The sequence below is a fragment of the Camelus ferus genome, chromosome 1 (assembly GCF_009834535.1).
Source record: "Camelus ferus isolate YT-003-E chromosome 1, BCGSAC_Cfer_1.0, whole genome shotgun sequence".
Taxonomy (NCBI): domain Eukaryota; kingdom Metazoa; phylum Chordata; class Mammalia; order Artiodactyla; family Camelidae; genus Camelus; species Camelus ferus.
This window is the reverse complement of record NC_045696.1, coordinates 91,358,188-91,374,435: the sequence shown is the minus strand read 5'-3', so window position 1 is coordinate 91,374,435 and position 16,248 is coordinate 91,358,188. Positions and strand designations below refer to the sequence as shown.

The following is a 16,248-nucleotide window of genomic DNA, read 5'->3' as shown; positions in this document are numbered from 1 at the left end:
ACTAAGAGCCATTAAAGAGTAATCTCAAGAAATATTAAACACCATATATTAAAATGGCTATTTTTGGTTTTTCATCCCCCATCATGGATCAGATAATCAAATTTTGGATTTACATATAAAATGCTTGGTTCTTAGCAGCCTGGTTATATAGAAAATCTAAATGATACATTCACCTAAGTTTTCCCAGCATATTTTCTAACAGGCAATAAGGCAGTGGGATTCAGGAACCTGGGGTGGGGGGGCAGAGAGGTGTGTCAGCCTCTTCCCATTTCATGCCACTGTCTTGTGCGGCATTAAGTGAGGAATTAGTACTAGAGCCCACTCTGGGGAGAAGCACAGCTTGCAGAAACCAGAAGACTATCAGGTCCCCCGAACTATTCGTGTTCATTTGTCTGTTCATTAATTCATTCAATGCATTTTATTTTGAGCACCTACTATGGGCCACTCACTGTTCTAGGTGCTGGGACCACATTAGTGAATAAAACAAAGCTTCTGTTTTGGGGAAGGGGAGGCAGGCAATGAATGGCTAAAATAAGTGATTAAACGAGTAGCTTGTTACGAAGTGTTAGTGTTATTTTAGAGTTTCCTGCAGATGATGATCATGATGATAATATCAACCAGAGTTAATACTCATGCAGCACTTCCTGTGTTCTAAATATGTTATGTCTATTATCTAGTGTCTATTCATCTAATCATCACAACAAATTCATGAAGCAGCTACTCTTATCATCTGCCTCTTATACATGAGGAAATGTAAGGCACAGAGAGATGAAATGCCCAAGATCACACTGCCAGTAAACAGTAGAGCTGGGATTGCCTACAGAATAAAATTCCAGATCAACATAACCAGTCGTGCCTCTAGGAGTTGCAAAGGAAATGCTCTCAAAACTGTCCAAGCCACTTGCATGCAACGCCAGCCAGGGATAGTTTTTGAATCTTCATACGGCATTAACTGGGAAAGAGGAAATAAGAAAATTGAAGTGTAGAATCAAGGTGAATGGACAGTGGGGCCCTTGTATAAAAAAGGGAAAACAGATACTTTCTGATTTTCCAACAGTGGCTTTGGGGACTATTTCAATTCCTCCCTCCTTTCCCCCTTTGGCTATCTCCCTCCACAAAGGATCGTCAACAGCGTGAGCAGACATGGAGGAAGAGACAAAAGGCAGAGCTTATTTGGCAACGGCCCTGCTAAGTGATTTGGTTGGGGAAGAGGCTGTAACTAGTAGAGTGAGGATAAAACCTGGCATTGGCTCTTAACGTCATGATGGTTGGCCTGTCAGTTCTCCAGAATTTCATTCTAGCACATCAGCTATGTCAGCAAGTAAAACCTCCTTGAGGTACATTTTTATTTTCTTCAACCCTCTCCACGTTTGGGTTTGTCCTAGAATATAATGTGATTTGTTGGGGTATCTTCTTTTTCAGGATTTTTCCAGAAACAAAGAAACAGGCCAACTCCATAGAGAAACCTGATCAGAGAAAGCTGTGGTTTGAAATAGGTATTTCCAGATAGTGGCTAGATCATAAATGGAGATTGCCTTTATAATAAAAGTTGTTCTTCATGAGCAGCAAGTATTGTTATGCCCGTTTTACAGACGGCAGAACAGAGGCTTGGAGAGATGAAATAATTTGCCAATCTCCCACTGATACGAGGCCAAGAGCATCTGACTTTAAGGCCTTCAAGCTCTAAAGCCTTTTGCTCTTCTACCTCTCAGCATCTCCTAAAGGAGTCAGAATTTCAGTGTGGGAGGTGAGCTGAGAGATCACCTGGCTCACTCCTTTGTTATATAGATGGCAGGCTGAGAGACTTGTCTCAGGACACAGCGTAGGTTGATAGAAGAGTATCATCCAAGGCAAAAGACAGTAGAACTCACAAGTGCACGCCACACACATGTACAGATTTTGTCTTGAGGAAGGTATAGAAGGTAAATTCTGGAATTTTAAAAGTATTTTAAGTAAATGTTGCAAGTTCATACATTTAGGTCCCAATAAAAAAAAGAATTCAATATAATTACTAATTAAAAGTAGAAGAGAAATGGTCACTTGAAGTAGGTTTGAGTGTAGGTTTAAAAAGGAAATTAAGGGAGAAAGAAAGACTTTTTGTGTGTATCTGTGAACATATTTAGCTTGAAATAATAGAGAAGTGGCCAGAAAAGAAAGTGGCCAAGAGTGTGGGCAGAAGAACTGGTGGGCCCTTGCCTGATTAGAGAGTGATGCTGGGGTCACTTATCTTGGGAGGCGGGGTGGGTGGAGAGAAAATCTTTGCATTTGTGTAGCTAAAAATGCTAAATGGTTGACTTTACAGTTGATCTACTGTTTTATTTTACTGAAAAAAACAACAGAATAAATCATCTGGGTTTCTACATGGTTCCCACAAGAGCCTACTTTGCAAACAGGACAAAATCTTTTCAATATTTACTGCAAGTCAAAAAGGTCCCCTTAAATTTGATGAAAGCTAATTGCCAAAGCTGCGACCACAGCCTTGTCTTTGGTTCATGGGTAGTGACCTTCTGGGATGACATCCCGAAAGGTAGCTTGGACAAATTGCTGTACTTCGCTCTGAAAAAAGGCAAGTTCACATTTACGGCTTTCTGACTTCTACTCTGATGCCTTCTGCCATCTCAGAGGGCACATGATAGACACCCTGTGTCCACTCTGGCCCTACAGGCTGGAATCACCCACTTCTGTGATTCACGTGTCCCTCTCAACCAAGACACCTAACCCTTAACTGTTTTCTCTGTCTCCCCGAAATATCAGTGTTTGCCTTAGGGCCCTGCTCTCAATAATCTTAAAAAATTCATTCACACTGAGTCGTTGATCAGCAGTGAGTTTCACATTTTTATTTGCTCCCAACCAACCTCTTTTAAAGTAGGACACATAATGTCTTACCCAGGATGAAACATTCCTTTATGCTAGAATTTAGGGCATTAGGGAAAGGCAGCCTGTTCAAAGTTCTCTGACCTTGGTCTCATTTCATAAATCTGGACTTCTGTACAATCTGTTTTGTCTGCTTAGAATGTCTTCTCACTCCACCTTTCCTACCTGGTAAAATTTCTGATAATTGCTTCAAACCCTTTCAAGTTTGATCTCCATCCAGAAATCCATGCTGACTCTCTAGAACTATGCTAACACAGGAGCCTCTACCCACGTGAAGCTACTGAGCTCCTGAAATGTGACTACTGCAAAGAAAGATGTGCTAACACACACAGCGGATTTATAAGACTTAGTATACAAAACGAGTAAAACATCCCATTAATTTTTATGCTGATTACATGTTGAAATAATATTATTTTGAATATACTGGATTAAGGAAAACATAAATCAAATTAATTTCATCTGTTTCTTTTCACTTCTTTTTAATGTGGCTACTAGAAAATTTTAAATTCCATGTGTGCCTCGTGTTTCCAGCTTGCATTTTATCTCTATTGGATAGTGTGGCTGGAGTCTAGACCAGTGGTTTTGAAATCACAGGGGAAGCTAGAGAATGAGGCTGGTTTGTGAATTTCTGTCTGAATGTCTGAGGAGCAGCACTTTGGAGTGAAATAATCTATGTTTCTGACATATGTCAGCAACAAAGTCAAGAATAATCAACAAACTAGGTGGTTACCAGTGGGGAAAGGGCAGGAGGGGCAACACAGGGGTGGAGTAGGAGATACAAACTATTGTGTGAAAGAGAGGTTACAAGGATGTATCATACAACCCAGGGAATATAGCCAATATTTTGTAGTGACTATAAATAGAGTGTAACCTTTAAAAATTGTATAAAAATAAATGAAATTTTAAAAATTAATAAATATTCAAGATAAAAAAATAATCAATGAAGAACAGGTATATTAGATCTTTGCTGTTATTTCCAGCAGCATTAATCTTCCATTAATTTTGCTGAAATCCCCATTTCTTCCCCTCCCATCCCTGTCTGGGGACAAAGGAAAAACAGTGTGACAGTGTGTGTAGAGTCTTTTGCTCAGTTGACCAGTCCCTGAACTGAGCAGACAAAATGCAATATGCTCCAGTTAAGCATATGCAACTGTGAGAAAAAAAACAGAACAAAGGAAGCTAACACTCACTGCTACACACAGTGCTAAATACTTTAACATAACTGGAAATTCCTGACCTGTGCTCAGTAGAACAGTAGTTCTGAGGGATGTTCATAAATGTTGTGTTGGGGATGAGACGGAAAAGGAAGTTACACAGTCAAACTACACTGCAAAATGCTGTTCTAAACAAAGTTAACCAGCTTTCTATATTGCAGGACTTTTCAGAGCCTTTAATATGCTATGAAACATTGTGACAGCTCAGAAGGGAAAAAGTCAATTCAGTATTGGTCAACTTATTTGACCACAGAATTCTTTTTAGGGAAACACCTGTCAACATTACTGGTTGATAAAAGTTGTCATAGATAATGTCATTTCATCTGCATTTTATAGGGAGGAAACTGTGGCTTAGAAGTTATGTGACTTGCCCAACATTTCAATTTTACATAATTAGTTTGTGGCTGAACCAAAGTTCCAAATTGATATTTACACTGGAGAGAAGAATTTAAACATGATGATAACAGGCAAATATTACTATCATGGAAAATTCACAATACATATAGCAATGTACTTAAAAATGACTTAGTTCAGTCATCTACATTGTGATGTACACAAGAAATAGACACATTGTAAACTGACTATACTTCAATTAAACAAACAAACAAAAACAGCACCATCAAACAAGTGGATTTAAAAAAAAATGACTTAGTTTTCTCCACATATTCCAAGCTCACCATCCCTCAATTCAGACTCCACCCTCTCTTTGGTCTCCTTGGATGAAAGAGGACTCCTTTTCTGAACTTTTCAATATTCCTCATTGGGATCTTGACACACAGTGCTTTACTGTTAGCTTTTTATATGTACACATCTTCTCTCTCCAAACAGATCAGAGTTTGCTGTGGTGTCACTTTGAATTCGCCACAGTGCATCTTGCATAAAAGCAGGGGCTCGGTAGAACTTTCTTGGTTTATTAGTTATCAACCTGCCTGGCTTAGCTATTGATGGTTTGTGGTGTCTTTTTACAGTATCTGAACACTACAGAAACACTGGTTCTTGGTTCAGAAATACCATGTGTTCACCTAAGCTGCCAAGCCAGTATCAAATAGTGCGATGCTGAACACTGACATACCTGTAAAATGCAACTCATGATATCAGATGCGATTTTTGCATGAGGAGTGTCTTCGTCTCTCCCAGAGGGTTTCAGGTTGTGTTCCAAGCAGGAATCCCAGAGCCCCACAAGAGCCTTTGCATGCTTTTCAATTGACTCTGTCTCTCTGATGGCTGTTGTAATTCGAGTGATACAGATTTCAACCACTGCCTGGTCATTGTTATTGGTTTGGTAATCCTGTTTGAAAGAAAACCTTCATGTTAAATAATATTCTGGAAAGTTATCATTCCAAGGACCTACAAAAGACAAAGTTGGTCATTTAGCAAATGGGTGTGCCACAGTGTGTGCTGAGGAATGAGGCTGTAAAGTCCTCTGCAATACCTTCTTCCTTGGAGATGAGAATCCTGTGGACAAGGCAGATATGCAAATGTGCTAAAATCAAGCAGGTTTGTACTATCACAGATACACAGGGAGCAGTGTGAGTCTGAAGGAGTTTAATTATTCACATGCAAGTGGGTTCAAATTTCAGGCTATTTCAGTTTCTAAGTTCATTAGAAGTCAAGGTTGACTTTTTGCTGATATTTCAGCAAAATTTGTGAAATGTTTCAAGTTATCCTCCAATTAATTTCCCCCTACAAGCTTTCTCTCTTTCTGTACACAATAGAACACATCGTTTCATCTCTCCCTTTTCAATTCAAATAACTTCCAAATCCATTTTAGCTTTCCCCAAATTTCCCTCCATTCCTCTATTTTAATTCTCTCTCAAATACCTACTCATTTTTATTGAGAAATAATATGACCCTTCAAAACATCTAAATGTGAAAAATAGGCCCATCACTTCAATTTGGAAAGCTGGCCTGATGTGAACTCTGCATGGTGGACTGATATTATTGAATACATAACAGAAGAGGGTAAGTGTGTAGACTCTTACACCATCGTGCACCCTTAGAGACAGGAAGTGATGGAGTTTTCTGTCCAATTGCAAGCTCCAGCTCGACCTTCTTTCTACTATTACAACTAATGTTGCAGTAAACATCATGTGCATGAAGCCCTCTCCACACTGTAGATTATGTGTAGCCTAGATTCTCCAAAAGTGGAAATTTCTAACACAAAGGACAGGAACATTTTAAGGCTCATGATACATACTGCCAAACTATCTTCCAGAAAGGTCTTTCTGACTTACACTCCCATCAGCTCGGTAAAAGCATGCTCTGCCCATTGTACCTCTGTGAGATCAGAGTATTTTTAATTTTTGCTAATTTGATCAGTGAAAAACAGTATCTCATGGCTGTTTTACTTGGAATTTCTTGACCAGAAGTAAGGTCGAATATTTTCACATGTTTATTTGCCATTTGTATTTCCTCCTTTGGGAATTTCCCATTGTATCTTCTATTTTTCCTTAAACGACTTCACTACATTTTTTTTTTGTCTTTGGTGAAATAATCTCTCTTTCTATTAATTAAGTCAACTTTTGGCATATTGATTGTCAATGTGTCGCCATGTTCATTATTTTTAGTTTTTTTTGCTGTAATTTATTAACATGCTACGGTTTTAGACAAATTTGTCAATCTTGGAGATCTTACTGTTTTACCTTTTTTTATTTGGAAATTTAAGGTTATTAAATTATTTTTTTTGAAATGATAATACATGGACATGGTACAAAAATATAAAAGATAAAAAGAAAAGGTTTACAGTGAACTTAGTCTCCCTCTCACCTCAGTTCCCTCCCCTCCCTTCCCCAGGGAAACTATGCTCACCAGTTTGTCATGTATTTGACAGATGGACTCTAAGCTCATACAAGTACCCATCTACACACACTCCTTTCTTTCTTTCTTTGTGAGTCCCTTAATAGCTTTTTTCACCTTCACATTTTCTTTATTCAAAGGTTGAATAAACGATTACCTGTATTTTTTTCTAAATCAAACAAAACTTGACAAACATTCAACATTTAGTATTTTAGAAATTAATCTTTTAACCATTCACTTAGGGCTTGAGTCTATCTGGTATTTATGGAAGTAAGTAAAGAAATACATTTTCTACTAAATAGATAATCCAATTTTCCCACCGTTACGTACTGAATGATTCATTTCCTAGTAATTGTTTTATATATATATATACATATATATATGTCAGGTTGTATTTCAGGGATATATTTTGTTTGCTTGTTCAATTTTTTCAATTCTACAATACTAATTTTGCCATTTTCTTCATACAAGCGCCACAAATTTTTAAATGTGTTTCCTAGTATATTTTATGTCTTTGTTGTTGCTGTAAACAAAATCTTTGTGTTTTCCTCATTAGAATTTTTATTGCTGATTAAGTCAATCTACAGCCTTTTGAGGGTATTTATTTTGTACCAAGTTGTTTACCTCGTCTCCTTAATTATAATATTTTTTCAGATGATTTTCTTGGGTTTTCTAGAAAGATTTCTGTATAGTATCTATACTCTTTATATATCTCATGGCTTATTGTGTCAGCTAGAACTTCCTAAGCTATTTCATGTAAGGAGGATAAATGCAAGAATGCTGGTTTAGTTTCTGGTTTTAGTTCCTGATTTTTCATATAAATTTTTTTGGTCAAAACCAAGAAAATACTGTAAATGTTTTAAATCATACAGGATGTATCACTATCTTCCTATTTTGAAAGTTTGAATATTTGTTTTAATTTTTTAAGATGTTCTCTCAGCATCTATAGAGGTAACCAAACATTTTTTTCTTAGCTGGCTATGGATGTGAAGCATTATGTCAACATATAGTATGAAATTTCCAAATATCAATCCATCACCACATTCCTAGAATGAACACCACCTGGTTTGGTGGACTATTTCAGTGTATTTTCTTTTACCTTCCTCCTTTGTTGCTTAGTGTATTATTTCTTTTAATGCAGCAGAATTATTACTTGTGCCAAGCCCTATACAGTAAATAGGTTCTCATGGAGCCAAGTCATAGAGAAAAAATGGAATATTAAACAACAAAAAATAATGCTAAATTTTTCAAAAATCTCTGCAGCAACCAAAAAACCGAAACCATCCTTAGGGGAGAAAAATAACAGAGAACACCCCAGGGCTAAAACCACTATCATTGACCACAGCTATTCTTGTAAAAAACTTATTTTAATGACATCATCTTCAAATATGAAGCAACATCATACTGGTTACTTTTATGTAATAAAGGAAATATATACATAGAGTCAGATGGAGAAGAGAACTAATGCCACTGACAGAAGGAAGACTATATTCCAACTGTAGTTGCTAAGATGGTTAGTGTGATTGATCCACAACATTTTCCTCTAAGCTCTCTGGAATCCAGGAAGAGGAGGAAATGGTATACAACGTTACTTCCAGAACATGTACTAGTACCTGGTACATAGTTGATGTTCAGTAAAGGTTCATTGGTTTGTTTTTTTATATTTATTTATTTATTTATTTATTTATTTATTTATTTATTTATTCATTCATTCATTCATTCATTCATTTTATTTATTTATTGAAGTATAGCTGATATATAATATTGTGTTAGTTTCAGGTGTACAGCATAGTGATTCAGTATTTTTCAGATTATATTCTATTAAATTATGGGTTATTTTAAGATAAGGAGTATAATTTCCTGTGCAATACAATAAATCCATGTTGCTTACCTATTTTTATATATAGTAGTTTGTATCTGTTAATCCCATACCCCTGATTTGTCCCTCTCCACTTCTCTCTCCCCCTTGGCAACCAGAAGTTCGTCTGTGAATCTATTTCTGTTTTGTATACACATTCATTTGTATTATTTTTTAGATCCCATATGTAAATGATGTCATAAAGTATTTGTCCCTCTCTGACTTATTTAACTAAGCATAATACTCTCATTGGTTTTAATTGAATAGGAAAGAAGATTTTCTTGGCACTAATTTTTAAAACTTAATTATTTGAAAAAATACATTTATGAATCTTTACTTATGACTTAATTTAAAAAATTAGAAATAAGAAAAATGTCTCCCTTTCCCCTTGCTCACTACTCTCCCACAAAGAACCAAGTTATTACTGTCTTATGTATCCTTCTAAAGATCTGTTATAGACATTGAGGCAAATTTCTGTATGTACATACAGAAATAGATGATACACATACCTACATACACATACATAACACCCCCACTCCTTATTTTACACACAAATGGAAGCATAATGGACATACAAATCCGTATCTTGCTTTTTTACTTCATACTGAATCTTGGAAATCTTTTCAAACTAACATATTAAGAGTTTCCCCATTTACTTTTATGGCAGAATGTTATTCCAATGTAAGGATGTACCATCATATATTTAATTTGCCCCCCACTGATTAACATTTAGGCAGTTTCTGGTCTTTGGAATCACAAAAAACGTTGCACTGACTAACCTCCTATGCAAGTCACTTCACGCTTACAGGGGCTTGTGCATAGGACAAATTCCTATAAGTCAAAGTAGGCTGGTATCTCTTCATTATTTTTGTTTCAGTTTTTTTTTTCCTGGTTGTTATCACCATTATTGTTGTTGTTATTATTACTACTACTACTACTATTACACAGGAGCTATAGAATCAGCTTGTCTGGTTCCAAAAAAAGTTTCTGATGGTTTTTGTATTAAAAGATTTTGATTAACTTAGGAATAACTGACATATTTATGATGCCGAGTTTCGTATGTAAGAACATAGCATGCCTTTCTGATGGTAAATGGACAATGGAGCAGTCACAACCTGAGAAAGGTATGGAGTCCAGGGACTCAGATCCCTCAAGAAAAAAGCATCTGAGTCAGCTAGCTAAGAAGCAACTTAAACCAGCAGAGGTGCTACCTGAAGGTAAGAAGAATCTAGAATGGGTGGTAGAGGAGGGAGATTACATTAACTTTCTTGTTGCTGCTTTAATGAGTCATCACATACTTAGAGGCTCAAGAATTTGTGTTGATAAATTAATTTTCTTACAGTTCTGGAGGTCAGAAGTTGAAAATCAGTCACACTGAGCTAAAGCAGGGACGGCTTTCTGGAGGCTCTGAGATTCCAATTCCTTTTCTTTTCTAGCTTCTACAGGTTATCTGCATTCCTTGACTCATGACCTCCATGAGCCTCCATCTTCAAAGTGCATCATTCCAACCTCTGCTTCCATCATTTCACCTCCTTCTTTTGTCTCTGACTTTCCTGCCTCCCTATTGCAAGGATCCTTGTGATTATATTGAGCCCACCCAGATAATACAGAACACTCTCCTCATGTCAAGATCCTTAACTATATTACATATGAAAAATGCCTTTTTTTCATGTAAGATAAAATTCACAGGTTCTGGGCTTTAAGATGTGGACATATTTTGGGAGCCATCACTCAGCCTATCACAGAGACTGTGAATACCAACTGCAGCCTTGACACCAGCTGCAGTGGTACAGATGACAGGTCCTCTCAATAACCTCCTTCTTGTAAATTTCTTCAGGAAAAGAGATCAATCAGCATCTCAGAGAAGCCGTTTCCAGATAGGAGGAAATTATTATATAAAGCAAATGGATTCAAAGGCAGACTGCAGTGGAGACTGTGGTCCACTGCCCAAATCCCCCTCTAGCACAAAGGAACTCATTTTCTCAGTTACTAGTTCATAGCCAAGTCTGCCTGCCAAAACTGTCCTTGATCAAAGGAAACAGCCTCACCCAAGATTCTGTTTCTCCCTTGGAACAGCCATTTTAGATTAGATCCCTGGGAACCCAATTACAACAGAGTTAATATAGATGGCATTGAGAAACATAGTAAACCATGCCTAAACAATGGTTTAACAATAAATAGCAAGGAGATTTTCATGTGGATGAAACAAGCCTCAATAAAAGTTGAAGGTGAAAGTCAATGAAAGTACCTGGCCTATATATGTGCCTTGGTTCATGAACTCAGAAATTCAATTTCTATGCTAAGAGAGTATTGAATTTTTAAGGAATTCTGAAAAAGGTGCCTTGGAATGAGGCTGGTGTGTGCAGGATCATGTCAGTCAGACTGCTGAACAAAAGGCATCTATTCTAAGATTTCTAACTAGAAAAGTTAAGCAGCTGTCCTTAAGGATAAATTACTTCAAACTGGTTGTAAGTTCAGCTATGCTAATATAGCAGGTATAGGTGCATCAGTTATGAATCTTAATATTACTGTGAAGCTCTTGATGCTAAATAATTTCTTATTCCATACCACTTTACTAAGAAGTAAACAGATTTTCAGCAGGAAAAAAATTCATGTATTCAAATTCCTATGTAAGACATGAAGAAAAATTTATTCTTTAAAAAAGGAGAATTCCTTCAGTGAGGGGAAAAATCTGAATTAATAATTAACTGCTTCCTTCAGCAAGTATTCAAAATGACCAAAAACAAACAAACAAACAAAAAACCCTTTTAAATTATTTGAATGATGTAATTAAATAGTTTAAAGTTTTTTGGTGAGAAATCAGCTTTGAAATTAGGGTTTTCCTGAGTCACATTCCAGGAAACACCCAGTTTTTATGAAATATATATGTGTGCATACATATGTGTTTATGGTTAAGATCAACATTGGATTAGTGCCTGTGCATATTAAAATGAATATCTTCTAAGGATCAGATCTATTTAATAGCAAACCCATTAAGCTAAGTTTAGAGATTCATTCTCACAGTGACCTGGTCATGGTCAATTTTAAAGTAATTTATCCTAAAGTGGTGGGCATGTCAAAATGGAGGAGGAGGACAATGAAAAAGCCACGCATTGTGCTGCTCTGGGTCCAGTTATCAGGATGGATCAGTCTCACTCAGCCAAAGACACTACACCTCACATCAACATCCATTAACCTTTCAGTCACCCTTCTCTATGCTGTAAACAGTCTTCATAGGGAATGGTTCACTGGCAAAAGGGAATGTGGAACATCTGAAATAAAGTGGTTAGTGGTGGGAAGAGTGGATTTGGCATGGAAGTAGAAGTTTCAGAGAGAAGATGGAAGACATTTTATGGCAGAAGATGGATCATTTCTCTTTCCCTTCCCTTAGAGAAGCATAGCATAGTGGTTATGAGTGATCATGGACTCTTGGGTCAGACTGCCAGAGCTCAAAGCTATGTTCTGATATTATCAGTTCTGCAATCTTGGACAATCATTTCTTTCTCTGTACCTCCACTGCCTAATCCTTAAAACTGGAGTATTATTAATACTTTCCTCCTACAACTGCTGTGAGGTTTAATGAATTAACATATAGGGAAAGGATTTACAACAGTGTCTGGTACATAGTAAAAGTGCAGATAAAGGTTAGCTATTACTTTTTTTTTCCTTCTTAAGGATAGTAGAACTGTAAAAGCCAGCCCTGGTTTTATAACTTGTAGAGAGTTGCAAATATTTCTTTCTGTAGTTATAATTTTTGTACATCTATTCCACAACCACTTAATAATATATAGCACAAAAAAGACCACATAGTTACTCCCCTCTTATAGTTACATTCTACATTGGCATTTATACTAACAATCCTTTATATTTGTATCCCTCTTTCCACTTTTAAAACCACACATATATGCATACCTCACTTACTTTATCATTCCAAGAATCTTCAAAGTCAAGACATTAACAACAACAGTACCAAAACAAAAACAAAAGTTGTCCTTGAGCTGATAAAATCACTGGGGTTCCCAGCAGAAGCAAACATAAAATTACTTTGAGGGGTGAAACATTCAACCCTCAAGCCACTCATTAGTCACACAAGTGAAATCTTTATTCAAATGGAACTAAAAAAGCCAAAATTGTAAAACATTCGAGGAAATAAGCACATATGAGTATGCCAGCAGATGAAATTTATAGCAGATTAGAGATTCAAAAATTTCAGGTAATAGAATTATTGACCTCAAATTATCCAATTACATGTTCAAAATGATTCAATGTATAAAGGAAAATTATTTTATGAACAAAGACCAAGTCACTTTCAAAAGGACCAGAAAGATGTCAAGAAGAATCAGATGAAACTTGGAATGGAAACCAAACAAAATGTGGATAGAAACAAAAAGACTCAATGGATTGGAATATAGAGCTGAGGAAAGAAAAAAAAATGTACCACATAGAGATAGAAAATACAAAAGATCAAGAGACATAGAGTTACAAAACATTTTGTGTATGTGTGTGTGTGTGATGAGAACCTTTAAGGTCTACTCTCTTAGCAAATTTCAAATATGCAATAAAGTATTATTAACTATCATCATAGGGGGAAAATTTATAACTTTGTATGGTGAAAGATGTTACCTAGACCTATTGTGGTGATTATTTGGCAATATATACAAATATTGAATCATTATGTTGCACATCTGAAACTAATAATAACATTATATGTGAATTATCCTTCAGTTTAAAAAAGAAAAACATGGAGGATAAAATAGGGTAGAATATGAAGGATATGAGGGCAATGCTTTTTGTTTGCTTTTTTTACTATTATATTCCCAATGTCTAAAATACTGCTGGAAGATAGCAGGTACTCAAAGCATATTGGTGGAATGCATAAATAAGTGAATAAATGGGATTTCCAGAAGGAGAGATGAGATGGAAAAGGCAATATTTGATATATTTAAGAACTTTCCAAATTTGATAAGAGGCATAAAACTCAAAATCACAAAACACAATTGAGTATTAAGTAGAAACATACAAATTAAAACAACAGCTAAACACATAATAATGAAAACCTATAATATCAAAGACACAGAAAAAAAATTAAACCAGAAAAAGTAGATTATATACAAAGGAATGACAAACTGACAGCAGATTGCATAACAGCAATATTAGAGATTACTGAGGAATCAAAAGACCGCCAATCTAGAAATCTATATCCAGGTAATTATCATTCAAAATTAAGGGTAAAATAAAGACTTTTTCAGAAAAACAAACATTGAGTGTTTATTACTAACTGACCTTCATTGAAGGGACTTTAAAACATAAACGTCAGAAAGTAGGAATTTGGATTCAGAAGGGAAAAAAAGAGAGAGAGAGAGAAAATGAAAAAAAAAAAAAAAAAAGAATGGCGAGAAAAGAAACAGGGAAACATTAGGTACTCAAAGTAAGCAATGGTTGAATTAAAAATAAAATAAGTAATTTTAAAGAACAATTTTGAGGGCATTAAACAAGGTAGAATAAAAGTATGGCTTAAGAACATTTAAGATGGGCATTAAAGTGTTTCAAGTTCCTTGTGGTAATAGAAGAAGAATACAGCTACTGCATAACTTTAGACAAACTCATTATAATTCATCAAATATAAGAAGGTGTCAATTATAAGACCTACCACTATGAAGAAAGAGAAAAACTTGCCATTTAACTGTGAGTTATATCATGCCTTAAAGAAAATCTTATGTATGGCATGAATTCATTTTTTTTGAAATTTCTTTCTTCTATTCTAAGGGAATTGCCCCTGTCTCCCACTTTCAATTTCATTACTTATTATAATAGACAATCTTTTACAAATATCTCAGTAACAAAAAAGTGGGGGTTTTTTTGTTTGTTTACTTGCTTGTTTTTACATCAAATAAAGCTCTCAGTTACTGTTTTGCAAGAAAAGATGGAATTTCTATCTTTCTCCCAGTGATGAGTATTTAGCTCACTAATGTAAAATTTATACCCTGGTGCTCTCTTTCCATGCATCTCTGCATTGCTAATAAGTTTTTGTTTCAGTGCCACATTATATCTAGAAGTTTTGAAACATTTTAAACGGATATTTAACTCAACATTGGTAATTATAATGTACCTAATTCAGTTGGAATGGTAACAATATGAAAAGCTATGGCAAGATCATGCACATGTAGGCAATGACAACTATATCATGCCTAATGCCTGGCTAACAGCAATTGTCAGATTGCAATCAACTATGAAATATATACTTGTTTCAGAGACATAGATATGTGAAAAATGTCATAGTGTTGATGAAATATGGTAAATATCTTTGCTAAAATTTTAAAGTCAATTACTAAAAGAATAAAAATAGAATGTATAACTATCAAGCCACTAGAGCCAAAAGAGGTGGCAAATAAAATGATAAAAATCAGTTTAAGATGGTAGAAAAAATAAATTAGAATTTAGAAAAATCAGGAAATGCAACACAAAATAAAATGGAGAAATACATCCAAATATATCATTTATCACAATAAATACAAACAGACTAAATTTATCAATAGAAAGAGATTTTCAATTTGGGTTATTTTTAAAATCTACTCATATAGTATTAACAAATTATATTTAAGTCATAAGGGCATAGAAAGGTAAAAAGTAAAAAGTTAGAAAAAGAGAAAATAGGCAACCACTACTTCAAAGAAAACAGGCAAAACAGAATAAAGATGGTCAGTACGTAACAATAAAAGGAAAAGTTCTGAAAGGAAGAAGTAACTATTCTAAACTTGTACACATAATTAAAAAAAAAAAAAGCCCTCAAATTTACAAAGCAATCTTGATAAAAGTACAAGGAGAAATTGGTAAATCTAAAATTACACTGTAAAAGTTTAAAACACCTCTCTTAGCAATTGGCAGTCCAAGCAAACATGATTTTACTGAGGATATAGAAAATTTGAACACTATAACTAACAAGGGTTCTTTAATCAACAGGCTTAATATCATATACTCAATGATTAGAAAATACACATTCCTCTGGGACACATATGAAACATCCAAAGAGGCTGTATAGTGTGGTGCTGAGAACAGTTTCTGAAGCCAAACTCTCTGGACTTGATTTTAGGCTCTACTATTTACTAGCTACATAATCTTGAACAAGTTAAATTACTAAACCCTGTGTCTCAGTTTCCTCATCTATAAAATGGGGATAATATTAGTGTATTTATCTCAAAAGTTTATTGAAAGGAATAAACCTATTAACTTGTAACAAGCTCTTAGAACAGTTCCTGGAACAAAGAAAGTGCTACAAAGCCATTAGCTGTTATTATGTACACAAATTAGCCAAAAGCTACACTACAAAGTAAGTCTCAACAATTTCCAAACAATTGGTATTATGCAGTTCACATTCTCTGACTACAATGCAGTTAAATTTTAACTCAACAGCAAGAAGATTACAGAAATTCATTGGGAAATTAAAGCACAAACTTCTAACTTACTTATGAGTCCAAGAGAAAATCACAAAAAATAGAAAAGTATTCA

The 16,248-nt window shown here is 35.2% G+C and overlaps 1 protein-coding gene across 6 annotated transcripts in view; it reads right to left on the bottom strand.

Moving 5' to 3' along the window:
- Positions 1-16,248, bottom strand: part of VEPH1 (ventricular zone expressed PH domain containing 1) — a 197,225-nt gene that overhangs the window by 161,879 nt on the left and 19,098 nt on the right. For all 6 annotated transcript variants that reach the window (XM_032485610.1, XM_032485602.1, XM_032485619.1 and 3 more), the window contains one exon: positions 5,161-5,376. In XM_032485610.1, the coding sequence (XP_032341501.1) occupies positions 5,161-5,376 (216 nt within the window). The remainder of the gene's footprint in view (positions 1-5,160; positions 5,377-16,248) is intronic.